Consider the following 27,936-nt stretch of genomic DNA (forward strand, 5'->3'; position numbering starts at 1 on the left):
ACCATCCATCAGGTGCACTTGGTGTCATGAGGTCATGTCCTAATGGTCTAGTTAGCATTTTCCCCAAACAGTAACAGACTTTCTTATATAGAAGATCATGGAATCCTGGGTGAGCAGGACTTTTCAATTCTCAGTACCATCAGTTGGGTTAAGATTTTCAGTGTTTAGTTACAGAAGTCATTGTTTAGTTCTTCTTCCTAGGGCAATGGGGAAAAAAAATCTTTACCAAAGCCTTTAGGCTTCACATACAAATGTTGCCCCCATTCACTTATCCTCGGTACCTAAAATGCTTTAACACCTTGTCTTTTCTGGAACCCTGTCTATCTGTGTTCTCTGTTCTCCAGTTTAGCCCTATCTTTACTTCCCTTTCTGTTTCTTGCGCTTGGGATACTCCTTAACCTACAACATCAGTTGGCTGATGTCCATTATTCAGTCATCTCAGATGTTTCCTACTTAAAGAGTCTTCTTTTACTTTAAGTCCTCTCCCTCAACACTGTATCTCCTTCACCCTGACTTAGTCATTGTTCTGTTGCTGTGAAGAGACACCAAGACCATGCAAATCTTACAAAAGAAGACATTTAATTGGAGGCTTGCTTACAGTATCAGAAGTTTAGCCTATTATCATCATGGGGTGGGGACTGGGCTGCAAGCAAGCAGGTGCTCGACCAGTAGCTGAGAGCTACATCCTGATCTATAGGCAAAGAGAGAGACTCTGAGCTTGGCATGGGCTTTTGAAACCTCAAAGCCCACCCCCAGTGATACTTCCTTTAACAGGGTCCCACCTCTTAATCGTTTTAATCCTTTCAGATATTACCATTCCCTGGTGACATTCAAATATATGAGCCTGTGGGTCCATTCTTACTCAAACCACAATGCCCTTCTAGATTGTGTGCTTAAAGTTAGAGGAGCTAGAGCTGGTTTGAATTTTGCTCTACCAATGCACTCCATTTAATCTCATTCCTCTCTCTTGCTCCTATTTTTCTTATAATACTTTGATATAACCAAACATTATGGTTTCCTTTGCCTATTTATTTTGTTTCAAGAAAGGCAGACCATTTTTGTTGCTCTTTAATTTGCCAGTACTTAAAAAGTATTTTATGATTTGAACAAGCCTGTGTTTGATCGTCTTGTTTCTGCCTATAAAAGCCTCCCGAAGTAGCTGGTGACTTACAGGGGTGAGATAAATCATTGACTTATTTGACTTCTTATTTTAATTCATACACTTGTGAACATCATTGTATCACTCTCAGTTAATAACTATTATAGCCTTCTGTTTTAAAATTGTACCATTTGTACATACTACAAAATTGGTTAAATATTTGAGTACCTGTTGTGTGCCAGTATCGTGCATAGGACACTAACATCTTAGGCTTATTTTAAGACATTTTTGTACCAGAAGTTTTAATAGAGAAAATTATATTTTACATATTAAAGGGTAAGAGATCATGAATTTGAGGCCTGCTTGAACCACATAACAAGAGATTGTCTTAAAACAAACAAACCCTTTTTTCCAGATATTTTCTAAATTTGGCACGGTCTTGAAGATTATCACCTTTACAAAGAATAATCAGTTTCAAGCCTTGCTTCAGTATGCTGACTCACTGAATGCACATTATGCCAAAATGGTAATTATACTTTTCCTTTTCCATTATTATTAGTCACTCACTTTGGAGACACCTGAAGGAGCCATCACATCTCACTTGCTCCTTGTGTTTTATTAAATGTGCCTTTTGATTGTTGTAAACTGTATTGTTTCCTTCTAAGCTAAAACTTACTGCTTTCCCATTGGAAAAAGCAGCTTTAGTCTATCATTTCTCAGATCTCTGAGACTCATTGCTGTTGGTCACATTTAAATCTGTACCTAAGCATAGCACTCCTGATGCAGTCTGACTGATCAGTAGATGTTTGACCTTGTGGTTTCATTTACTTGTCTTCAATCAGCCAGAGATTGATTTCACTACTTTTATAACCATATTCAGCTCTCATTGTTATTGAGCTCTGAATTGGTAAAGGCATTAAACCTTAAGAAATATGCTGCTGTCAATCTATGTTGTTTTCTTTTTTTAAGTACATGAATCTTTGGTTTTGTTTTAATGAGACAAAGTAATACACTTGGTCACATTAGCTACAGCTCTCTTGGAAAGCTGTCATTAACCTTAATTCTGCTTTGTTACTTGTTTAGAGATAGAGACACAATTTTAACATACTTTTGTTTCTCAATACAGTTTGTGGAATAGTCTTTTCATTTCCTGTATCCTCTAGCTGCATGTTTATCATACAGTTGACATATTCTTTGGGTTTTGTGCCTGTTTTTATAAATTTGACTATTTGTGAAAGCAGGCAGTAACCACAAATAGCCCACTGGTAAATTTATTCTAGCGAAGGGGAGGATTACTGATCTTTGGTCACAAGTGACTGACTCCCTTTGTTTTTTATTCAAAAAAAATTTATAAAAAAAAAAAAACATGGCAGATAATATTTTATGTAATATGACTAACATACTATTTACAGTGGTGTTTCATCAATACATTATACTCACCAATATAAATTATACTAAAATGAAATTGAAGTATGAAATTAACACCTTTATATATTTACTGTGGACAAAATAACCATAATAATAGTGTTTCTATAATACAATACAATAGTTTTCCAAGCTTTTATGTTTTTTTCTTTCATTGATCTGACTACTTGAGAATAATAAAAGTAAACCTAGATCTTTGGCCCTTTGTCCTCTGCTCTCTGCTTAGTGTTGGATTGGTGCTGTCTCAGAAGAGACCAGTCAGTGAGTCAGTATGGTCTTGACAAAACACCAGTCCCTTTCTCATCTGCTTTAGGCTTTGGATGGCCAGAATATCTATAATGCATGCTGCACTCTGCGGATTGACTTCTCCAAGCTCACCAGCCTTAATGTGAAATATAATAATGACAAAAGCAGAGACTTCACTCGCTTAGACCTTCCTACTGGTGATGGTCAGCCATCTCTTGAACCTCCTATGGCTGCTGCTTTTGGTGAGTAGTTCCTTTTTCAGTCACAGAGCAAATTTTCTAAAGTTAGAGTTTCACTTATTTATGTCAGTCTTTTTCTTCTTGGGTTCTCTTGGGACTTCTAAAGGAAAGCATATGTTCTAAAGAAACAAATACGCCTGTATATTAAACCTTAATAAGGTAGTTCACAAAACATAGAAGTATGAAATTCTGTTCCAAGTTATTTTTCAAACATTAACACATTAATAATATTTCCCAAAAGCTACTTATTTGCTTTAAATTAATTATCTTAATGTTAACTTTGATTTTAAATATGCAGATTTGTAAGCAGAATTTTGGCATTAAGTGCTCTTGAGAAAAATAATTTTTCTTTTAAAGTAATGATAACTTGTCTGGTGGTGACATACGCCTTCAAACCTAGCACGTGGGAGGCAGAGGAGATGGATCTCTGTGAATTCTAGGCCAGCCTGGTCTACAGAGTAAGTTCCAAAACAGTCAAGGCTACACAGAGAAACCCTGTCTCGAACAACAACAACAACAGTAGAACCACCACCAACAACAACAACAAAAGAGTACTAGTTTTCAAATCAGTGTCCTAAATTAGCAGTTTGTTTTTCCTTTATTCAAACAGAATTGATCTTATTCTGTTTTACTTAAGCAGTAAACTTCATCTTTGTCTTAAGCTATGTGAATATTAATATTTTACAATAAATAGACCCCTTGAAAATATTTGCTTTCCAAATTAGGTCTGCAAAAGTAGGTTTGAAGAGCTTCCCTCTTATTTAAAATAAGTAAATTTTTACTTTAAGTAAAGATTTTTTCGAGACAGGGTTTCTCTGTGTAGCTTTGCGCCTGTCCTGGAACTCACTATGTAGCCCACACTGGCCTCGAACTCACAGAGATCCTCCTGCCTCTGCCTCCCGAGTGCTGGGATTAAAGGCATGCGCCACCACCACTCAGTTAAAATAAAGTAAATCTTAATGGCCAAGTATGGTAGCACATACCTTTAATCAGGAAACAGAAGAAGGAGGATGTCTGTGAATTGGAGGCTAGCCCTGGTGTTCATAGTGAGTTCCAAGACAGCCAGGACTACATAGAGACCCTGTCTCCAAAAAAACCAAAAACACAAGCAATAACAACAAAAATCTTAAAAAAGATAAACCTTTATGTAAAGGCCAAAAAAATGGATTGACTATCTTGCATGTATCGTTAGATTAATTTTCAGCTTTATATATCTAAAAAGTAATATTTATTATTGAGGAAAGTTAAATTTGAATATTAGGGTTTATTTTCCTCTGCTAAGTAACACCTTAAAATATTACTGATACCTAGTAGTATTTAATCCCCCTCCCTCCCTCCTTACCTTCCTCCCTTCTTCCTTCTTCCCTCCTCTCCCTCTCTCCTCCCCTCTCATTCATTTATTCATTCATTTTTTGAGATTATGTCTTTATGTAGCCCTGCCTGTCCTGGAACTCACTATGTAGACCAGGCTGGCCTTGAACTCAGATATCTGTCTGCCTCTGCCTGCAAAGTGCTGGGATTAAAGGAGTGTGCCATCATGACTAGCTCAAACTTCTTTTATATGTGAGAAAAGTAAAGCATTAAAATAACTAATTGGTTTTCCAAAATTTTTGTAGAAAATAGTTTGTAATTCTATTTTAAAGTAAAACCTTTTTGTCTTTGTCATTAGAAATTAGGACAAATTTAAGCTTGCAAGCACTTGACTATCAAATGCAGAACAAGTTTTATTACAATAATTGGAAAATATATATTATATATATACTGATATAACAAATATTCTGTTATGAAAGGAGAAGCACCTTTGAAAATTAAAATTAATAAGAGTTTGGTTTCTGAATATAAGATACTTCAAAATAATGTCTACATTCTAAATGTAATTTATCAGAGAAAAATATTTATGTCTTATATGAAAGTTTGTTCTCTACTATTTGACACCGATTCCTTCCTTGCTTCTCTTGGTTTGGAGACTGCACACTCTCCTTTCCTCTGACATCACTTTAAAGGTTGTGCGTGTGTGCACATGTGTGCTTGTGCACGTGGAGGCCGGCGTTTGACTTCACTTGTCGTCTCTGTCATTCTCCACCTCTGAATCTTGAGCTCACTTACTGGCTAGACTAGCTGGCTAGCGAGCCCTCGGGATCCTCTTATCTCCACCCTCTTCTCTACTCAGGCCTTCATATTTGCATGGCAGGCACTTCATAGACAGCTGTTTCCTTAGCCCTGTAATGATACCTTAACATAGAAGTTTTTATCACTATTAATAAAGTAGAGCATTTTTCATTGGACACCCTTTATAAATTTTCTCTTCAATTCTTCTCAATTTTTATGTGTAGTTTCTTGTTTTTTGTTTTTTGTTTGTTTGTTTTGTCTTGTTTTGTTTCTTTTGTTTGTTTGGTGTTTTTTTGTGTGTGTTTTGTTTTGTTTTGTTTTTCGAGACAGGGTTTCTCTGTATAGTTTTGGTGCTTGTCCTGGATCTTGCTCTGTAGACCAGGCTGGCCTTGGAACTCAACAGAGATCCACCTGGCTCTGCCTACCGAGTGCTGGGATTATAGGCGTGCACCCCCACCGCCCAGCTGTTTTTTGTTTCTTGAGACAGGGTTTTTCTGTGTTGCCCTGGCTTTCTTGAAACTTGCTCTGTAGACCAGGCTGGCCTCAAACTCAGAGATCTGTCTGCCTCCTCCTCTTGAGTGCCGGGATTAAAGGCCTCTGCTACCACTACCCAGTGATAGAACTTGCTTATGAATTCCATATTCTAGTCCTTTCTGTGTAGAAAGCTTTCTTGTTGGACTGTCTTTGGATTGCCAGCCCCCAAATAATAACAGGAGATTTATTATTATGAAAGTTTGGCCTTTAGCTTAGGCTTGTTTCCAATTAGCTCTTATAACGTAATTATCCCAATTTTTTAAATCTACCTTCTGCCATGTGGCTCTTTACTTTTCCCCAGTATGGCATGTCCCACTTGCTCTGCGTCTGCTGACAAACTGTGTCCTTTGATTACTCTGCAATTCCTCTCTGCCCAGAAGTCCCGCCTATCTTCTCTTGCCTAGCTTATTGGCTGTTTAGCTTTTTTTTTTTTATGTATTTATTTGTATTTTATGTGCATTGGTGTTTTGCCTGTATCTATATCTGTGTGAGGGTCTTTGATCCCCTGAACAGGAGTTACAGACACTTGTGAGCTGCCATGTGGGTGCTGGGAATCAGGTTGTCTGGAAAAGCAGCCTGTGCTCTTAACCACTGAGCCATCTCTCCACCCCCCTCAGCTTTTCATTAAAGCAATTAGAAAAAGCCTTAGGCAGAGACACAAGCAGCCTGTGCTCTTAACCATTGAACCATCTCTCCATCCCCCTCAGCTTTTTATTAAATCAATCAGAAGGAGCTTTAGGCAGAGACATTTTTTTTACAGTGTAGGAAAAGATTATCCAACAACATTGACTATTTAGAAAGTTTCTCCCAATTTGGGCTTATTGATAGTCAAGTTTATTGTTTCCATTATATGATGTGATTGTTGTTCAGTGTGAGGAGTCTTATATAAAAAATAGTTATTAGCCCGAAGTTATAAAGATATTTACTTATATTGGGTATGGCAGTGCATGTACCCAGGCGGCAGAGACAAGGATTGTGAGTTCAAGCCTTAGCTACATAAAGAGACCCTGTTTCAAAAAACAAATATTTTTTTCATACAAAGATCACTACTTATATTCTAAAATTTATAGTATTTTAGGTGGCTTTGTTTTTAAAATAACGTAAGCTATAGGAATAGCATAAATAACTCCATTCATATTTCTCCATTGTTACTGTCACGCCCCATTTACTTTATCATCTCCAATTGATTTTGTATATATTTATAGCTGTATCTCCCACTTGAAACCATTGGAGAGTAAGTCGCAAATATGATCGACTTCTAAATATTCACTGAATGTTTACTAAGAACAAAGGTATTTTGTGTGTCTGTGTTTTGTGGTTTTTTTGTTTTGTTTTGTTTTGTTTTTTTGGAGACAGGGTAGCGCAGGGTGGCCTTGAGCTCATAACAGTCTTCCTCAGCCTCCTAAGCTAGGATTCCAGGTGTGAGCCAACATGTTTGGCAATCAGTATCCTTAAATTCATTTGTCAAAATCAGAAAATTAATACAAAAGAACTTGTGAAATTTTGCCAGCTACAACAATAATATATAGCTTTTTTTTTTTCTAAAAACTTGAAAATTGTCAGGATTGTTCACTGAGGCATTTCTCTAGCCCAACAATGAAAACTTTTAGTGGCACTTCATGTATTTGTGGTGTCTGTGTGTGTGTATGTTTACTAGCATACACAAATAAGTATAATTACTTGCCTGTGGAGACCATAGAACAAACTTAGGTATAGTCTTCAGGCACCATCTACCCTCTTTCCAAGACAGGATCTCTTCGCTGGTTTGGAACTCACCAGTTCAGCTAAACTGACCGGCCAGTGAGCCTAGGTGTCTGCTTGTATCTGTCTTTGGAAGGCTAGGGTTCTGAGCACCACCAGGCTCACTCAGCTCTGTAATGTGAGTTCTGGGGATTAAAAGCAAGGCAAGCACTTTACTCTCTTGGCCATCTTGCCTGCTCTCAATGCCATTTTTTAAAATTAATGTTACTGTACATAGATGTGGTGAATAATGTAATAATTAAGTACATTACAAAATGCCAAATGATCACACCAGGGTACTTAGTATTTCTTTGAGTTGGGAAAAACTTTTTGTAGTGCGTGATGACTTAGAAATAGGTTTTGTCTTAATTTGTATTACCTTAGTTTCTGTCATGGATACATTTTTTAGATGCATGCAAAGTACCTGTTCTTAATTATTATAAATAATTATTAATGGTCTCCAACCATTTTTCTTAAAATTCTATGTAATCTCTTAATAAGATGAAATATGAAGGCTGTTTTCTAACAGATTATTTCCAAGTGGAAATACAAATGGAAATAGCTGAGTCTTTGCTTGGACTTCTGCAGTCTGATTTCTTTTTATTCCCTGAAAACTGTTCCTTTCTCTTTATTTCTTGTATAACTCCTATTGAAAGGCCTCCCACATTTTTAGTGTAGTCCATAGGATCCCAGGGATCACTGTTTTTCCCATTCCTAAAGCTGTTGTTGTCTGTCTTTCCTTCCTTCACTTCAGCCCTGATCATCTTACTGTTTATGCACTTTTTACTGGAGCCTTCTTTTGTCTGTAGACACTCAGGGCTAAGTCCACATTATTCTAAGTGTGTTGCTTATACTAATTATTCCAAGTTTGCTTTGGTGTTTTCAGTTGGGTATCTTACAGTCATTTCACACTTGATTCCTCCATTGGAACTGACTCCTGTTTTATTGACACTGTCACCAGGCTTCCTATAGAAAAGACTGGAATTGTTTGTCTAAATATACATGGCACTGTGCTTTGTAGTAACGTACTGTCTAGCTCAAACTTTCCCTTAACTTGCAGAGATATCTTCTAATCCATCGTAGTGAAGTCTCTGTAATTCATACTCTTGTATCTTATAAACATCTCAGTGACAAAAATTTATCTCATGTTTGTTTAAACAGAATCATACCTTAAATTCATGATCCTCTTGCTTCAGTAATAGAATTAAAAGCATGTGCCACAATGTCCAGCTTCATTATTTCTTTTCATCAGTCCAGTGCTACTTCAATACAGTATAGTTTAACAAGCATTTGATGACTTTCCATAAAGGAAAAAAAATGCTCTAGAGAAACACCAGAATCTTAGCCTAGTCCAGACTTAATTAACAGCTAAGCTATGCTCTTCATCCTTGAACCCAATTGAAAGCCCTCAGCCTCTGGAGACAGTAGGGACTTTTATACTTTAGGGATTACCTACTGAACAACTCTATGATTCCATAATGGTTCAATTCCATTTATAATGTATTTTCATATGGGCAGTTCATAGTGTATTGATAAGCATAGTTAGCAGGCACTATTATTTATTATAACCTCTCTTCTTCACAGGTGCACCAGGTATAATTTCTTCTCCATATGCAGGGGCTGCTGGATTTGCCCCTGCCATTGGATTTCCTCAAGCTACAGGTAAATCTTTTCAGGTTGAATTTAAAATGGTTCTTTAAATGAAATTCTTTGTCTTCTAGGAGCTCACCAAATTTGAACGATTTAAAATATTAGATGTAACAACCATGGAGTAACTTACTTAGTATGCTCAGCATCTTTATAGTTACAAACAATTTTCTCTAGTTCCACTGTGCACTTCAGTAATTCTACTGTGGATTTTTTGTTTTGTTTTGTTTTGTTTTGTTTTTGCTTTTCAAGACAGGCTTTCTCTGTGTAGTTTTGGAGCCTGTCCTGCATGCATCTCTCTCTGTAGACCAGGCTGCCCTTGAACTCACAGAGATCTGCCTGGCTCTGCCTCCCAAGTGCTGGAATTAATGGGGTGCGCCACCCCCACCCGGCATAATTTTTTATTTTAATATTTTAATTCTGTAAGTTTTAACTATTGTCTTTGTTGGGGAGAATAGAATTAACTCAAAAAGACTGATTTTGAGATTAAATATTAAGTCCTAGTTGATTGATGGTTTTAATACACTGAAACACATCTTTATGTGACTGTTCTAGGTAATCTTTTTTTAACAAAAGAAAACAGAAAACCCCATAGAGTTTGCTTGTTTGAATCTCCAGTTTTAATTATTGGGCATCTGGAAGTGATAGATTGGTTTAAAACAGAATAATATGCATTAAGGGGGCCGAAAAAAGATCAATGAATGCTCCTAATTTTATAAGACTTATAAGGCTAAGTAGAGCACATACATATACTGTAGTTCTTTTAGCTGATATATGTGACTGACCTATAGACGGTAGCAACAATTGCAAGGTTGGATCAGAAGGGCATAGGAAGTGGATCCTATGAAGGAAAACATTTACTATAAAAGGAATTCAAGCTCGGTGTGGTGGTGCACACCTTCATTTGTAGCACTCAGGAGGCCGAGACAGGAGGATCTCAGAGTTCCAGGCTAGCCAGCGATATAAAGTGACTATTTCCCCCCACCTCATCCTTCCAAGGATGTATTCAGTGTATTAAAACCATTTAATTGGAGAATGCCATCTGCACAGTCTTAAATTATTAGATTATCAAACAAAATTGGATGAGTTTCAAGTCTGTTGCAATATAATTACATGGTGTATAATAGAGTGGTCAGATGAGAACAAAAAAATGTTAAACTGAAAGAACCAAATTGAGACTGGAGATGGAGCTTAGCGATAGAGTGTGTGTCTAACATGCAAGGCCCTGGTTTCATTTCCAGTACAGCAAGATAAATACATTGGTTCCCTTTATAGGACAGAGGGTCTCTATGTTCTTAAATACTTTGAAAGCAAAGGTATAAAGTAGTGGTACTTCTGAGAAAGTGCTGTTTTAAGTATATATAAGCCTTTTCAGTTGTTCAAGAATATCTTGGGCAGTAATCCTAAAATATAATAAATTTATTGTTGATCATAATCTGTATATATAGCACTTTACAAGGTTAAAAAATATTTTCCTATGTAAGCATGCATATTTGAGACTTCTTTTGAAGGGCTGTATATTAATATATATATAAAATATTTACGTATGTGTCATATATAAATATAATCAGAAGAGTTTATTTTTAGCTAATTTTATTTGTGGTCAGTATGAAAATTACATCCACTTGACATGAAGGTGCTGGATAAAAAAGTGGTTGCAGGTAATAGGCCCTCTGTGAAGCTTAACTGATTTTTAAGACCAGTGAGTCCAGTTACTCTGCAGATATTAATTTAATTAATAGAATGATATTAATTAAAGATAATGCCAACAAATAAGGAACTCATCTTTCAGACAGACTATGGGAAGAAAGCTGGCCTTGGGTAGCCTTTATGATAACCTGGACACTTTTTTTTAAATGTTCACTTTCTTGGCTTAAGTTCTACCTATCAAATGTTATTCTCCTGATAACGGGAATGTAAGAGTCTATTTTGGTGTTTTTAATAGGTCTGTCTGTCCCGGCGGTTCCTGGACCCCTTGGTCCTCTCACACTCACCTCCTCTGCTGTCACTGGAAGGATGGCCATTCCTGGGGCAAGTGGTATACCAGGGAATTCTGTTCTGCTTGTCACCAACCTCAATCCTGATGTGAGTTGAGAAGTGGTCTGAGTAGTCTTACAGGAAGTGGGATGATGGGTTCTTACATATAGTCTAGGTTTGTGTTATAATGCTTAAGTTTGTTTTAAGGATTTTAAATAATATGTGTCAATAGGATATATAGAAACAAAACAGTGCTGTAACAGAGTAAACTGTCTTTATTACATTGTAAATAAACTAGTTTTAAAATTGTGCTATATTTAGTTATATCTTGTGTCATCTTTTTCAGTTTATCACACCGCATGGGCTTTTTATCCTATTTGGTAAGTTCTTTTTTGTTTATTTTTAGTATCATCTGTAGATGTGAAATGAGCACATGTGATTCATTTAGTGATATTTGTTGATTATTTTTATATGCTTAGTAATATGTTTGACACTGAAGATAGAGCAAAGATAATGATCAGGTGTAGCAGGAATCTTAGAAGGTCTTATTAGTAAAATCAAACCTGAGGCCAGTTATTACAGTGAACGCTGGAAGATCAGAGAAGCAGAACAAGCCACAGCTACCTCACTTTGCCAATTCCTCAGCTGATTCTGTTTCCTCAGACTGGAAGCCTCTGAGTCCTCATCCAGAATGAATCTCAGCTGAACTGCTGCTCGAAAGCCCGAAAGCTTAACCAGCCAAATGCTTCTAGTTCCTGGTCTTCACGCCTTAAATATCTTTCTGCTTTCTGCTATCACTCTCTGGGATTAAAGGCATGTGTCACTATGCCTGGCTGTTCCAGTGTGGCCTTGAACTCACAGAGATCCAGAGGGATTTCTGCCTCTGCAATGCTAGGATTAAAGGCGTGTGCTACCACTGCCTATCCTCTATGTTTAATATTGTGGCTGTCCTGTTCTCTGATCCCAGATAAGTTTATTAGCATGCACAATATTTTGGGGAGCACAATACCACCACAATCAGGGAACTTAAGTTTGTAGATGGTGGTATAAAGCAGGGAGTGCTTATTTAGCTGACTCAGAAATGGTAGTTAAGCTGACTTGTAAAAAATGAGGAAGAATCAGCCAAAGAGACGCTGAGGGTGTATGTCTTCACAAACAGTTGTAGGCGGAGTTTTCCTGTCCCGCAGTCACTCTCAAATGAACATATACTGAGGCTTATATTAATTGTAAATGCTTGGCCAATAGCTCAGGCTTATATTAACTAGCTCTTACATTTTAAATTAACCCATATTACTTATTTGCGCTCTGCCATGTGGCGGTACCTTTATTAGCATGGCACATTCATCTCCTGGTCCCTCTGCGTCTGGCTGGTGACTCTGACTACACCCTTCTTCCCAGCCTCCTTAGTTTAGTTGTCCTGTCTATACTTCCTGCCTGGCTACCAGCCAATTAGCTTTTTATATTAAACCAATCTGAGTGACAGTTCTTCACAGTGTACAAAAGGATTATTCTACAGCAAATAGTAGCATTTAGAGATTTTCTCGAATAGGGAAGGTAAAGGAAGCCCAATGGAGAATATAAGACAAACATGTTGAACTGAGACTGATGGACTGGTGAAGAGTCATATAGGGTTTATAAAGTATATGAAGAAATTTGATTCCCTAAGAAAGATGGGAAACAGTATCTTTTTAAGCAAGATTAAGACATAATGAGTTTCAGGTATGGTTTTGATTTTGGAGTACTGGGAATCAAATTCAGGACCTCTTCCATGGAAGGACAGAGCTACTCAATCATACCCCTCAGTCTTTCTCAGGCTAGTGAGACTCTGTCTTTAAAAAAAAAAAAAAATTGGAAAACTTCCAACAATCTTTTTCTCTTAGTTAAAAGCATAATAATTAAACATATATTCCAATTTCATAAGACATACATCTATCTTTTATTATACTCACATGTAGTATTAGTATACAAGCATAGAAATGGGAACAACAAAATAAGCAATACTTAAAAATTTAAAGAACTTGCCGGGCGGTGGTGGCGCACGCCTTTAATCCCAGCACTCGGGAGGCAGAGCCAGGCGTATCTCTGTGAGTTCGAGGCCAGCCTGGGCTACAGCGCGAGATCCAGGAAAGGCGCAAAGCTACACAGAGAAACCCTGTCTCAAAAAACCAAAAAAAAAAAAAAAAAAAAAAAAAGAACCAAAAAAAAAAAAAAATTTAAAGAACTTAATACAAAGCTTTTCTTCATTACAAATATTAATATTTCACAAGATACATGATATATTTATACTTTATTTTAAAGAAATTGGTTTTATTTTAATTCAGTATTCCAAGGATAAAATATAAGGCTCAAATGGAAGTGTTTCATTTTGGTATACTTGTACTAATATTTTTAGTTGTACTAACATTTAGTTGAATCCAGTCCTTTTTGATATGCTTTATCTAGAAAAGTTCTGTGTTCCTGTTAGCAGATTTTTAAAACTGTTGTATTTGAATGTTAACAAATGGGGCAGGTATTCATTTCTAAATTCTTTAGGTGGTAATAGGTTGTTTTTTCAGACCTGGAGATTGAACCTAAGACCTTATGTTTGTTAGACAAGGCATCTACTACTACTGAAATGGAGTCTCGTTTTTAGCCCAGAATATCTTTCTACCTCAGCCTTCAGAGTAGCTAGGATTCTAGAATGCTGCATTGTACTTGGCTACAAGAGGATATAGGATAGTTTTTTGGTTTCTTTTTTGTTTTTTGAAGTTAGAGATACGATATAGCAGTTAAGAGTGGGTACTTTCCCTGCTTGCTAATCTGTTGAGCTCATTTATTTCATTTATTAAATTTTATTACTGTGTTGTGTATGTGATATATGTGATTACACACAAGCCGCAGCTTACATATCCATATATGAAGGATAAAGAGCAACAGTATAGTCACTTCTCTCCTTCTACCTTTAGGAGTTCTAGCAGTTGATCTCACTGGCTCTTAAGATCAAAAAAAAGTTTAACATTTATTTACTTTATGTATTAAGGGCATGTTTTAGTCAGGGTTATATTGCTGTGAAGAGACTATGACCACGGCAACTCTTATAAAGGAAAACATTTAATTGGGGCTTGCTTACAGTTTCAGAGGTTTTAGTCCATTGTCATCATGGTGGGGAGCATGGTGGCATGCAGGCAGACATAGTACTGGAGAAGTAGCTGAGATTTCTACATTCATATCTGCAGGCAGCAGGAAGAGAGAGTTACTCTGGGATGGACTTTTTAAAGTCCTAAAACCCACCCCCCAGTGACACACTTCCTCCAACAAGGTCATACCTCCTAATCCTTTCAAATAGTGCCACTCCCAGTGACCAAGTATCAGATCTGTGAGTCTTTTGGGGCCATTCTCATTCAAACCACCACAGGACATGTGCATGCCGTGGTGTGCCTGTGGAGGTCAGAAGCTAACTTGCTTGAGTAGGCTCTCTCTACCTTGTGGGTCCTGGAAATCAAACTCAGGTTGTTTGGGTACCATCTCTAAGCCTGACATTTTTAGTTTGTGTTCACAGTTGCTTAGGATTACCATAGTCCAGTTTTAGAATTATTCCATCACCCAAAGAAACCACTTATGCTCCTCTTCAGTCACTAACAATGTTGCTAATAATGACACATGTAATTAATGGTTATATAATATTGAATTAATTTTCAGTACCTTTTGTCTGAAGTAGGTCTTCTTTAATAGCAAAATACTTCTTCATTAAAAAAAAAAGAAATCTCCCATGTCTTAACAAATTGTATGTATCTATTTAGTTGTTGGGGGTTTGGTTTTATTGGTTTTTTTGAGATGGGGTCTCACTGTGTAGTCTTGGCTGTCCTGGAATTCTTTGTGTAAGCCCTGCTGGCCTTCAATTCAGAGCTCCACCTGCTTCTGCCTCTCCCGAGTGCTGGGATCAAAGATGTTTGCCACCAGCCGGGCGGTGGTGGCGCACGCCTTTAATCCCAGCACTTGGGAGGCAGAGCCAGGCGGATCTCTGTGAGTTCGAGGCCAGCCTGGGCTACCAAGTGAGTTCCGGGAAAGGCGCAAAGCTACACAGAGAAACCCTGTCTCGAAAAAACCAAAAAAAAAAAAAAAAAAAAAAAAAAAAAAAAAAAAAAAAAGATGTTTGCCACCATGCCCAGCTCTATATGTAATTTTCAAAAAATGCCTACTTTACTCTCTTGTCATTTTTTTGTTTTTGTTTTTTTTTTTGGTTTTTCGAGACAGGGTTTCTCTGTGTAGCTTTGCGCCTTTCCTGGTACTCGTTTTGGAGACCAGGCTGGCCTCGAACTCACAGAGATACGCCTGGCTCTGCCTCCCGAGTGCTGGGATTAAAGGCGTGCGCCACCACCGCCCGGCTCTCTTGTCATTTTTGAGAGGGGCAGTTGTAGCTGAAATTTTCCTGTGTCCCGCCCAGTCCTGCAGCCACTCAGAACCAAGTAAACACACAGAGGCTTATATTACTTATAAACTGTATGGCCATTAGCTGAGGCTTATTACTAACTAGCTCTTACACTTAAATTAACCCATAATTCTTGTTTTTAGCCAAGTGGCTACAATTTCTTTTCTTTTTCTACCTTGTTATCTTGCTCCTTCTGTGTCCAGCTGGCGACTCCTGACTCAGCCTTCCTCTTCCCAGAATTCTCCTTGTCTGCTTATTCCACATATACTTCCTGCCTGACTCCTGGCCAATCAGCATTTTATGTATCAACCAATTAGAGCAACACACATTCACAGCATACAGAACGACATTCCACAGCAGGCAGTAGATTCAGAACACTTGATTTTTTGTTTTAAATTTTAAAATCCATGTCTAGATTAAAAGTTGTCTTTAGGTATTGGTAACCATCTCTCTTTTGTTTGCCTTGAAGATTTCTATAACTATTTCCTTAGTGAATTACAAGTGTAGTGATGTTGCTTCTGTACAGAGATCTACTTTTATATACTGTATAAACTGCAGTATATTATAGTTCACTAGACAGAAGGAAATGAGAATGCTTTTTACATCATACACCCTCCTGACTTTAATTTTTGTAGAATAAAAGTTCATGAAATGTAATTTTTCATGTTGGCTTTTATTGTCTTCCCACACCCAGATTAATTATTTTGCCTGTCTTCTGTGATAGAGGACCCACTCTGGGAACCAATAATAATAATAATAATAATGATGATGATGTCTAATGAGATGAGCTAAAAGGTGTTAGGATAGTCCTTCAGTACAATGGTAAGGAAAGCATTCTCATAACTTAACAGTTGTGAGAATGGAAGAAGTGAACAGTTGTGAGGGATGCTTACTTAGGCCATAAATTCCAAAGGTGCTGGTGATTGGACGAAAGATTTTTTTGGTTTTTTGAGACAGGGTTTCTCTGTGTAGCTTTGGAGCCTGTTTTGGATCTTGCTCTGTAGACCAGGCTGGCCTTGAACTCACAGAGATCCGCCTGGCTCTGTCTCCTAAGTGCTGGGATTAAAGACGTGCACTGTCACCGCCTGGCAGACGACAGATTTTAAGAAAGATGTCAAAAATGAGTGCCTGACAGGAGCAGTTGTGTGCCTAGTGCTCCCTTTTATCTTTAGCCAGGCTGTTCATCTCTAGAAATAGGAAGAGGTAAGAGCAATTCAATTCATTGGGGATGTAATGAATCTTACGTATTTATGAGATATCTGTGACAGATTGAGAGGTGAAAAGCTGTGAAACTTAAGACAGCATGCATGAAATTGCCATGGGATGGTAGGTAGTAAAGTAAGAAAAAAAGAAACCTGTAAGTACGGGGTAAAACTAAATACAGCCAGGCATTTAAATGCAGTGCTTTGTGTTTTGCCTTGTTTTGTTTTAATTAGGGGTGTATGGTGATGTACATCGAGTGAAGATCATGTTTAACAAGAAAGAGAACGCCTTGGTGCAGATGGCTGACGCGAGTCAAGCTCAACTAGGTACTGACAGCGGGGATGCCCAATTTGCATGTGAATTCCTTCAGGATGATCAGTGGAGAACTAGCAGGGATGTAATTTTGCAGCAGCACTTCCTTATGATAGTGTTTTCCTTATTATTTTGCACCTGCTTTACCTGAGGCTCTGAAGTTCATTATTTAAAACACACAACACATTCACTTTAAACTGATAAACATGACTTGTTTCACATATCTGTATGGGTCTTCACTTTTAAAAGTTGAAAAATTATATGATCTGAAGGGAAATGAGAATATTCTTTTCCTTCTAAATTAGATTTTCTAGAGCTGTTGAGTAATTTAAAAGTGGCAAATTTTCTAATAATGGTATAAGAATTTGTCATTCCCTGGCCACTAAAATATAACTACTCAGCTGTCTTAAAAAATGCTTTGTGGGGTTGGGGATTTAGCTCAGTGGTAGAACGCTTGCTAGCACAAGGCCCTGAGTTCAGTTCTCAGCTCTGAAAAAAAAAAAAGGACAAAAAAAAAATGCTTTGCATATGACAAAAACTATATAACCAATAACCATTCCTTGGGGGTCTGTTATGTTCTGTGTCTGGAGTTTCCTAGCACTCTGCTCAGAAGTTATTTTGTTTGATTAGGCTATTTTTTAATTGCTTTTATTATAACAAAATGAAGTTATTTAATGCTTTTTCCTATGAGCTCTTTTTTTTTTTATTGTTGTTGTTTTGTTTTTGGTTATTTTTGAGACATGGTTTTTCTGTGTAACATGCCTGGCTGTCCTGGGACTCAGTCTGTAGCCCAGGCTGTCCTTGTGAATTCACAGAGATTCTCCTGCCTCTGCCTCCTGACTGTTGGGATTGAAGGCATGTGCCAACACTGTCCAGCTCTTACATTTACTTTTTTTAATTTGTAAAAGTTTATATATGTGGGTATTTTGTCTGCATATCTGATTGTGTACTACACGTGTACCTGGTGCTGGCAGAAGCCAGAGAAGGCATTGGACCCCTTGAATTGGAGTGAAAAGACAATTTGAAGTTGACATGTATGTGCTGAGCACTGAACATGGGTTTTCTGGAAAAAGCAGCAGGTGCTGCTCTTCACCTGGGAGCCATTTCTCGAGCACCTGAGCTCAGACTGTTTACAATTTTAAATGACAAAATGAAAAATGTGGTAACAGATATTAAGTATCTCAATATTCAAAGCTTCCTTATTTTCTTCCTATACAATAGCAATGAACCATCTAAGTGGTCAGAGACTTTATGGAAAAGTACTTCGTGCTACACTGTCCAAACACCAAGCAGTTCAGCTCCCTAGGGAGGGACAAGAAGACCAAGGTCTAACTAAGGACTTCAGCAATAGTCCTCTGCATCGTTTTAAAAAGCCCGGCTCAAAGAACTTCCAGAATATCTTCCCACCATCAGCCACTCTGCATCTTTCCAACATTCCGTATGTATCTAAAAAGTTATTTTGGTGATTAATCTGAAAATTAATTTTGCGAGAAGCAAAAGCCATAACATTGTTCTAAACTTAATAGTTCTCTTGGTTGCCAATTTTTTTTATGTACCATCATGCTGTGAAGAGCCTGTATTTCCAATCATACCCTTTTTAAAAAACATTTTTAATGATTTATTTAGTCTTATTTTATGTGCATTGGTGTTTTGCTTTCATGTATGTTTATATGAAGGTGTGTGATCCCCTGGAATTGGAGTTAAAGACAGTTGTAAACTGACATAGGGGTGCTGGGAATTGAACCCACGTCCTCTACAAGAGCAGCCAGTGCTCTTAACCGCTGAGCCATCTCTCCAGTCCCTAATACCCTTAAAAGTGAAATTATCAGCATTTGAGGATTTTCAAGTAAAGAATTTCAATTAGTTGCTTCTCTGTTTAAAGTGGGCATAAAAATAAGTATATGTAGATATTCCTTTGGTAGACGTTTGTCCACTTCTTTGTAGAAGTACAACTCTCAGGTAATACAGCAACATCAAACGATTTGTCTAAAAATTTGAAGTATTCTGTGTCACGAGAAAGTAACTAAGTTGTAAATGTGGTATAAAACCACTGTGCCACTGTGCTCATTCATTTACACAATACCTTTGTTGCCTTGGAGCTACTTAAGAAATTGAATGCTTTCAACAAAGATTGTACAGTTCGCACACAGCATGAGATATTTATAGTCTCTGACCCTCAAAGAAAACATTTATTGTAATTCCTTAATATTTAATTTTTTTTTTTTTTTTTTTGGTTTTTTGAGACAGGGTTTCTCTGTGTAGCTTTGCGCCTTTTCCTGGAACTCACTTGGTAGTCCAGGCTGGCCTCGAACTCACAGAGATCCGCCTGGCTCTGCCTCCCGAGTGCTGGGGTTAAAGGCATGCACCACCACCGCCCCGGCTTTAAATTTTTTGGGGGTCTACTTTAAACTTACTCATGAAAGGGGTACACTTTGGAACTAGTGCTAAAAGTTGTGGGTGCTCCTTCTTCCTCCCCCGCTCCCGCAAGTAGCAGCCTAAACAGAAAGCAATCGAAGAGAACTCTAAAAGATTGTGATGAGGAAGCTAAAGGGTAGCTCTCCACAAGTGATGATTCTGGCAGGGGTGCAGGTCGGGAAGGACTCAGATTTCTTTAAGGGACTGGCTACCAGGAGTTTGACCATGCTTCAGTGAGTGTATGGGCAACACAAGTTAGATTTGCCCCCCCTTTCTTCTTTTTTGGCAGGGGGTCACAAGGGTGTGAGGACAGACCTGGGAGGGCTGGGAAGTGAGTGTGCTCTGGGTTCATGATGTGGAATTTCCAAATATCAGTCCAAATATTATGGGGGAGAGGAAGAGAAGTTGTGGGACTATGTATTTGTGTATTTATATGTGTATAGTTTAAAACCCAAGGGAATGGATGGGTTAAGTTTTGGAATCTAATTGTAAGAACCTGAGCTAACTAGGAAAGAAAAATAATCACTCAAAATAGTTTTGACTACTCAGTGTCTCTGCTGGTGTACAGTCAGGCTCGATGAGAGTCTTTTCATCTGAATTAGGCAGTAAAATGAAACCTCATGCCAACTGGTAAATGGAGGAGTCACTTTAAACGAATTCCTGCTGGGCAGTGGTGGTACACACAGAGACGGTGAATCTCTTTGAGTTTCTGGTCAGTCTGGTATACAGAGTGAGTTGTAGGACAGCCAGGGCTACACAGAAACCCTGTCTTGAAAAACAAAAAATTCAAAAGTACCAGCTCATCACTGTGGTCTATGTAAATGGGCCTGTTATTGTTAGGTGTCTCTGTGTGTGTGTGGTTGGTTAGTTGGTGGTTTTGTTGTTGTTGTTTGTTTGTTTGTTTGTTTAGGTTTTTGTTTGTTTGTTTTTTGTTTTTTTTCTGGTTTTTCGAGACAGGATTTCTCTGTGTAGTTTTGGTGCCTGTCCTGGAATTCACTCTGTAGCTCAGGCAGACCTCAAACTCACAGAGATCTGCCTGGCTCTGCTTCCTGAGTGCCCGACTACCACTGCCCAGCTTTGTTTTGTTTTTTAATCCCTGTACCCGGTCCTCATGTATGGTTAGCAAGTTCTCTACCATTAAGCTAGACACCCAGTCTAGTACATTATTTTGAAGCGTCTCAAACTTGAGACCCGTTAGCTTTTAGCATTATGCCCAGCCTATTTGTTCCTTAAATATAGCAGTTATTCAGGAGCTGGTCACTGATTATAAGACATTCTCGGTGAGAAGAGAAATGAGTATTTCTGAATTGTCTCTGTGCTGGTGCTTTACATGTGTCACCTCGTCTTATCTTCATAAAAAACCTTTTGTTTTGTTTTGTTTTTATCTAAAATCTATAGAATGATGTTGATTTTTTTTTGGCTGTTTTTAAGTATATAGTACAGTGCACATTCACATTAAGAACATTCATATTTTTGTGTAACTATCCTCTATCTGCATCACCTTTTTATCATCCAAATTGAAACTGTCTTATTAAGCAATAACGCTCCACTTTTCTAGTCTCTAAGTTCTGCCTCTTACCAGTTTATCCATAATAATCTTTGAAATATGGTCATTAGTTTCAGTTTATTGATGGAACTCAGACTCAGAATTGTAGATGAATGGTCTTATTAAATAAGAAACACAGAGCTAAATGCAGAGTTAATAGCCCAAGAGGTCAGAGCGATAGCTAAGCACTAAAAACCTTACCCTTCACTGCCGCTGCTGTCCTCCTCAGCAAGAGACCTGCTTCCTGTGTATTTGTCCTTTTTATTGACTTTTCTGTTCTGCCTTCTCATTGGTTGTAAACCCAACCACATGACCTCCTCGTCACTGCCTGTCTGTACAGACCTCCAGGTCTTCTATGGTTGGTATTGAGATTAAAGGTGTGTGTCTCCATGCTGGCTGTATTCTTGAACACACAGAGATCCGCCTAGCTCTGCCTCCCAAGTGCTGGGATTAAAGGTGTACACTACCACTGCCCAGCTTCTGCTATGGCTTGCTATTAGCTCTGACCCCCAGGCAACTTTATTTATTAACATACAAATGAAATCACATTTCAGTACAAATAAAATATCACCATACAGATTAATTAATTCAAAAGGATATACAAGTGAGTAAGGAATATAGTGTAAGCACTGATGTTTTCCTGAAGAATCAGTGACTGTTTATGTTGTGCTTCTCCTTTGATTATGTAACTGCATGGTAGACCTCTGTACCAGTTATTTATTACTGTATAACATTACCCCCAAACTTAGCATACTATTAATTTTTTTTTTTTTTTTTTTTTTTTGGTTTTTGAGACAGGGTCTCTCTGTGTAGCTTTGCGCCTTTCCTGGGACTCACTTGGTAGCCCAGGCTGGCCTCGAACTCACAGAGATCCGCCTGGCTCTGCCTCCCGAGTGCTGGGATTAAAGGCGTGCACCACCACCGCCCGGCTATTAAATATTTATTATCTCATACTTTTAATTGAATGTAGAGATGGCTCAACTGAGATCATCTCTTGAGTGTGTCTCATAAGGTTGTAGTCAAAATGCCAGGCAAAGGGATACCAGAGAATGTATAGCTCAGTGGTAGAGCTTGTACTTGGTGTGTGGAAAACCCTGGATTCAGTTCTTGGCACATACTGTCATTTCTATACTATCCTAAGGGTTACAGAAGACATCTCTATGCAGTGTGAGAGGAGAATGAATAGCCCAGGTGTAAATATTCTCAGAAACTGGCTAACTCAAAAGCTATAAAAAGTGTATAATTCTGGGCTATAGCAGGTAAGCCAGAGCTGGGGAAATAGCTTTGATATTACTAGAGCTAATTACTAATGCCAGTAGTGTGAGAGTAATAATCATTTTGAAAGAATACATAATTATTTTTTGTTTTTCCTTTAAATACTTTCCACTGTCTGCAGACATATATGTATCCATCTTGACTATTGACTTGTGACTTAGAAAACATTGTTGGGGATATAAAGTACTTTAGAAATTTGATGATAATCAGAGCTCATCCTTGATTGTCTTGCAAATGGGACTAATGTAGTTGACACTGATATTTTCACAGCCCTTCTGTTACAATGGATGATTTGAAGAACCTTTTCACAGAAGCTGGATGCTCGGTGAAGGCTTTTAAGTTCTTTCAGTAAGTTCTTACTTTCTAAAGTAATTAACATTATTCACAGAGTTTGTAGTTTTTTAAAGTAGTTCAGCAGAGTCCTTTGGTAAAAGGAGAAAGTTTAAAAGCAAAATTAGTTCTAAGTACATTTCTCTTTCTCTTGTCATTTTAGGAAGGATCGTAAGATGGCACTCATTCAGTTGGGGTCTGTGGAGGAAGCAATGCAGGCCCTTATTGAGCTTCACAATCATGATCTTGGAGAGAATCACCACCTCCGAGTGTCTTTCTCAAAGTCCACCATCTGAGCTCTCTGTGAATTTTCTCCTTCAACTGGACCATAATTTCAGTAATGTCTTCAGGCACGGACTGAAGCAGCTCGAGACCAATTCTGCCTCTTTCACAAAAGTCACTCTTCGGGAGTTTGTTTGATACTCAAGTACATTCAAAACAAGAGATAGTCCTTTTCTTTCTCTGATTTATTTTTCCCCCACCAGTATATGATCAAAGGTTTGCTTTTCCTTTGTACTGCAGTTTCTATGAAAATAACTTTCAGGAAAATATTTTTTAAATAATTTAATTCCCTGAATTAGATTTCAAAAGGACAGACTTTCTTTAAGTTTTGGTCCAGATCAGCCTTACATGACATTTCTAATATCCTTTGTACTTTGAGGAATTTAGACATACAGACTTTTACAATTTCTTGATGTAATTTAAACCACTTAAAACCAAGTTTTTAACTTTATGATTCAGAAGTTTCCCTGTAGAAAATGATGTTCACATATAGATTATATCAGATATTTGCATCTATTGATAGTTATTATACATAACCACATGGAGTTATATTGGAAGCAGGTTTATAAACATGCATGCTTTCTTTCAATTTTTTTTTTTACTGTATGACACTCCTTTGAATAATGCATATCTTCTCTTTCAAAGACTATTTGGAAAAGTAAAGTGTTGCAATTGTCCCCAGGGAAACAGAAGTGGAATCCAGCCTGGATCTGTTACAATATCAGAATAATTAATCATTTTAGAAAAAAACCATGTTTTAAATTTCAAAACGACATTTGTCAAGTAATGTAATGTGATCTTGGAAAATTTTAAAAGAAAAATAATCCTACTTTTTTATAATTGTTTTCAGAAAAAAGTTTACAGTCTTAAGGAAAATATTCAGGTCTATCATATGGTTTGACAGATTTTTTAAAAGTTATTTTTGGTAAGGTCTTCTTTTAGAAAAAAAAAATCTCAAGGGTTTTTTGTACCACTATAATCTCTAATACTCAGAATTACTGTGTATTTACTTAATTTCTTATGTGCCTTATTATGTGCTTAAGATATAATAGATTAGAGTTTTATCTAAATATCTAGAAAGATAAATTGTGGGCTTGGTGAGCATTCTGTTATTTCTTTCCTTGTCTTGGATTTTAAGGTTTTTTTTTTTTTTTCCTTTTTTCATTGGAATTTTAAGTGGTTTTCAGTAAGTAATAGTTTTTATTCAAACTTTTGGTGCTTTGGTGTAGTGATGGGATAGGGAATGGTTTGGAAATCACTTGCTGTGCACCTGTAGGCCTCTGTCGTGACTGCTGGTTGTCTCCAGCCTTTATGTACAGTCAGAACTGCAGAACTGGGTCTCAGTTCACATCTGTCTGACCTTTCCCGCCCCTTAGGATTTGTCTCAGGATTACTTGGTTCTTTCTCAGCACTCAAGTAAGAACTTGATTTTCTTTGTTAATGGAACTTCATTACTGAATACCCACATATTTGGAGTATGAGAAAGTGGGTTATTTTTTATACTCTGACCCTCTTACTTTTTTGGTTGAATGTAAAAGTACTTGTTAATGTTGCTTCAGTAATTGTATCATGTAAAATTGTTTCTTTTTAACATAAAACTGCTTTTGTTAATTATTCCTTCAATGCTTAGTCAGTTTTTAAAATACAGAATTTGTCAAAGGGATCAATTTTATCCACCCCTTTTCACTTCAATATTCTCAGAGTTGATCATCTCATCTTTTAAAGAGTATCTCAGTCTTCTATTTTCAGCCATTAATTTGAACGTACATTTTTCTCTTTTTAAAAACAAAGGAAGAAAAATTTTATAGAAAATAGAAGCTGAAAGAGATAATTATAGATTGTTTAAAATCAAATCAAAATTCCCTCAATATGAAGCAACAGTTGGTACAACAGGCAGAGAGATGCTAGGTTGAGACATTTCAGATGGGTCACCTTAGTATTGGCTGAATAGATAGGCATGACAATTGTCTAGTTGGGTGTTTTCCCACTTATATTTGAGGTATATTTTCACATGGATACTGAATAAAGGAGGGGAGAAAGTTGCAACAGTCTCCCCAAATTTGCTTTTTTCTTTTCACACAAACACTATATTAATCTTCAGTGACATTTTAAATTGGATTGCTTCCTTTATTTTGAGTTGGGAACTACTATGTAATTTATTAATTCATGACACATAACATCCAGCATAAGTGTAGCAAAAATTATTGATAACAGAAGGGAAGTCATAATAGTGTTGAATGTAATTCTGAAATAGGGATGGCCTTTAAATCTGAGAGAACATTGAAATCCTTTTCAGGGATTTGTGTAGATATGTGTGCGTTTGTGTGTGTGTGTATAAATAAGTGTATATACATACATATACTCTTTTAATATTATATATACATATGCACATTACGTACATTTTAATTTATTGACAAAATTAACAAAATTAAGATTTGGGAACGTAGGATATGCTTACTTTAAAAGCATGTTTGAAGTCATCAGATTGTGTCTAAAATTAGCTGTAGCATATGGATGCTGTCCATATTGAGCTCTTTATTGTTTAAATTATAGAGGTCTACAGTATTTGTGTTGGCATAGTTTTAAATATGAGGTGGTGGAAAAATTAGATCTGTGCATTTTTATTTTGGCATGCACTTATTCAGTATCTTTTAAGCAGTGGCTTATTTTCGCTGTTGATCTTTGAGAATACCTTGCTGAGTTAATTTACTTTATTTTGAAGAGTGTTGTCATACCACTCTTCAAGGTATCCTAACTTACAAAGCATATGTAAATTCAGGACTTAAGGAAATAGCAGTACACATTTATTAATTAATGGCACTGTATATCAAGATGCTTTACTTTGGGGTTTAGATAACTCATATACTGGTAAAATGTGTTTTGTGACATCTGAGAATAGATAAATCATGCATTCTCTTAATTGACAATTAGCTAAGAGTTTCAGGACTACCCTGTATTCCCATAAAATGACATAAATCTTTGGGACTCAATACTAGAAGCAGTTCTTTGTAGCAGTGTGTGAACTGAATATTCTGGAGTCACAGTTGCTGTCTTTTTAATTCCTTCTTTGTCTTTACCTGCTGTGGTGAGTAAGGGTCCTGTTGAAGTTTAGGAATTAACCTTTTGAGCCAGGCATGATAGCAACAGAGCTATAATCACAGTACTGAAGGAGGCTGAAGGTTGTGATTTTAAACCCAGCCTGGACTGCAGAACAAGTTTCATGCCAGCCTTGCTTCATAAGAGCTTGTGTCCCATCTTCCCCCAATTAAAAACAAAAAACAAAAAACTCTTAGGAATCTACAAAAGAAATCTACAAAGTGTCATGTTATCAGGCATTTATGTTTGAATATATTATGTAGTTTCTCTTCTAGTTTCATTAAATATTCTTGGACAGAAAATGGCAAACTCAGAAATAATGACCTTTTGTGCCTCAGTGAATCCACGTGGAAACCCCAAACTTATCTCTTAGACAACCCAGTGTGTACTGCTATTTTTAAAACCAAAAAAGCATGACTGTGATCAGAACATTTTTCTCAGCTTTTCCTTTGTCTTGATCTACTGTCAATGAAAATAAAACTGCCAGACTTAAAATCTTCACTGTTGTGCTAAAACAAACACAATTTAGATTGTACATAACTTTAAAGTATAACTCAGCTGTCTTTTTAAGGGTTGTTTTAGGTAGAAGACTGTTTGCAGTCTTTTTCAGAGCAAATCCTAACAGGTACTTGTGAATTGTTTTTTTTTAAAAAAAAATAGAAAATTACAGAAATGTTAATTGAGGGGGGGTGTAAAGGAGAAAAAACAGGACCAAAGTTTATGTGCCTTCTTCAGTAGTCTTAATTGACCTTTCTTCCTATTTGAGCTTAAGGTAGCATTGGTATTTTGATTTTTCAGGACATATGTACTATACAGTTTAAGAGAATGTTGTCCCACAAACTAGTCATACAAGCAAATAGTTATAACTGAATAAACAAAATCTCAGTTACTCTTTGGCCTTCAGTACATAATGCAGAGCCTTGTACTAGTCCAAGAGTAGAGCTGCTCTCAGTCATTATGGTAGTCAACTTAGCTTTTGTGGGCTGAGGCACATGCTCCAGAGAACAGAGCCTTGGTGATAATAGCCACGCCTGAGAGCTGCTTATGGCAAACTTCACTTACACTGTCAGCAGAGTTTTGTTATGTTTGTAGTAGTTTAAGAACAGGTATTTTAGGTAGTTGTTTTTGGTGTCATTAAATAATATCATACTCTATTCTTTTTTTTCCCTTACCACTTGTTGTTACCCAGATCTTTAAAAAAATACATCCCATATCCAGGAAGTACTAATTACAAAGATTGCTGACCACACCAAGTTTTACATTGAAATTTCACCTCATTGCTCTGACCAAAGACTGCCTGTTCTGGTTTATTTAAACTTGTCTGTGAAGCATTTTCCCTGAGCTCTTTTCTGAAAGATCCTATGCAGAGCGGCCTTGACTTTCCATTTCCTATTGATGAATATTCTGCTTAGAGAAAATGGGAATTTTACTGTGAACAGAATGGAGTGGCCAAGAAAGATGGATGATCCTTTCAGTACTGTATCTGAAGTGGAAAATAGCACAGCTGGAAGCCTCTAACATTGTCTAGTGTTTTACATGATCTGTTCATAAAATTCCCTTTTTTCTGTTTGTAAGAATGTTCATCTAACAGAAGAAAATGCTGTAAATATTTGTAACAACTGTTTTTTTTAAACCAGGCCAAAAAGAAAAAAAAAAGGTTTTTGGGAACAAGTTAACATATAAAGTGGTTTTATAGAAAACAGCGATTGTCTTGTATATTTTGATAAGCAGCAGTACCAGATTTCATTTGTAATACAGTTTGTGGTATTGGAAGAAAAGGATTCTGTGATTGTCTAAGTGAATTATGTTATAAATGCAAAGAGGAGAAAATATTAAAAACCATATTTTCTAACTGTGTAGTGCATGGTTAATTCAAGCTTCTGTACACTACAATATTGATTCCGTTCCTTCGGTTTGTATATTTGATACCTGTTACTTGGAATCTCAGTCTCTTTTCCTAACAAGTATAGCATTGTAGCATGCCTTTTAATAAATGTCATGGCATCTGTACTCTCTTAAAATTTTTCTGTGTTCTTGTCTGTGCTTTGGGTTC

General features: G+C 37.0%; 1 protein-coding gene across 6 annotated transcripts in view; it reads left to right on the forward strand.

Moving 5' to 3' along the window:
• Ptbp3 (polypyrimidine tract binding protein 3) overlaps positions 1-27,893 on the forward strand; it is an 86,315-nt gene extending 58,422 nt beyond the window's left edge. For all 6 annotated transcript variants that reach the window (XM_052716586.1, XM_052716581.1, XM_052716582.1 and 3 more), the window contains 9 exons: positions 1,515-1,625; positions 2,838-3,012; positions 8,977-9,054; positions 10,985-11,124; positions 11,363-11,396; positions 16,861-16,953; positions 18,161-18,377; positions 22,446-22,523; positions 22,669-27,893. In XM_052716586.1, the coding sequence (XP_052572546.1) occupies positions 1,515-1,625; positions 2,838-3,012; positions 8,977-9,054; positions 10,985-11,124; positions 11,363-11,396; positions 16,861-16,953; positions 18,161-18,377; positions 22,446-22,523; positions 22,669-22,801 (1,059 nt within the window). In that variant the 3' untranslated portion in view covers positions 22,802-27,893. The remainder of the gene's footprint in view (positions 1-1,514; positions 1,626-2,837; positions 3,013-8,976; positions 9,055-10,984; positions 11,125-11,362; positions 11,397-16,860; positions 16,954-18,160; positions 18,378-22,445; positions 22,524-22,668) is intronic.
• Positions 27,894-27,936: the final 43 nt, after the last annotated feature.

The sequence above is a fragment of the Peromyscus californicus genome, unplaced genomic scaffold, assembly GCF_007827085.1.
Source record: "Peromyscus californicus insignis strain IS unplaced genomic scaffold, ASM782708v3 Scaffold_5__1_contigs__length_169319896, whole genome shotgun sequence".
Classification (NCBI taxonomy): domain Eukaryota; kingdom Metazoa; phylum Chordata; class Mammalia; order Rodentia; family Cricetidae; genus Peromyscus; species Peromyscus californicus.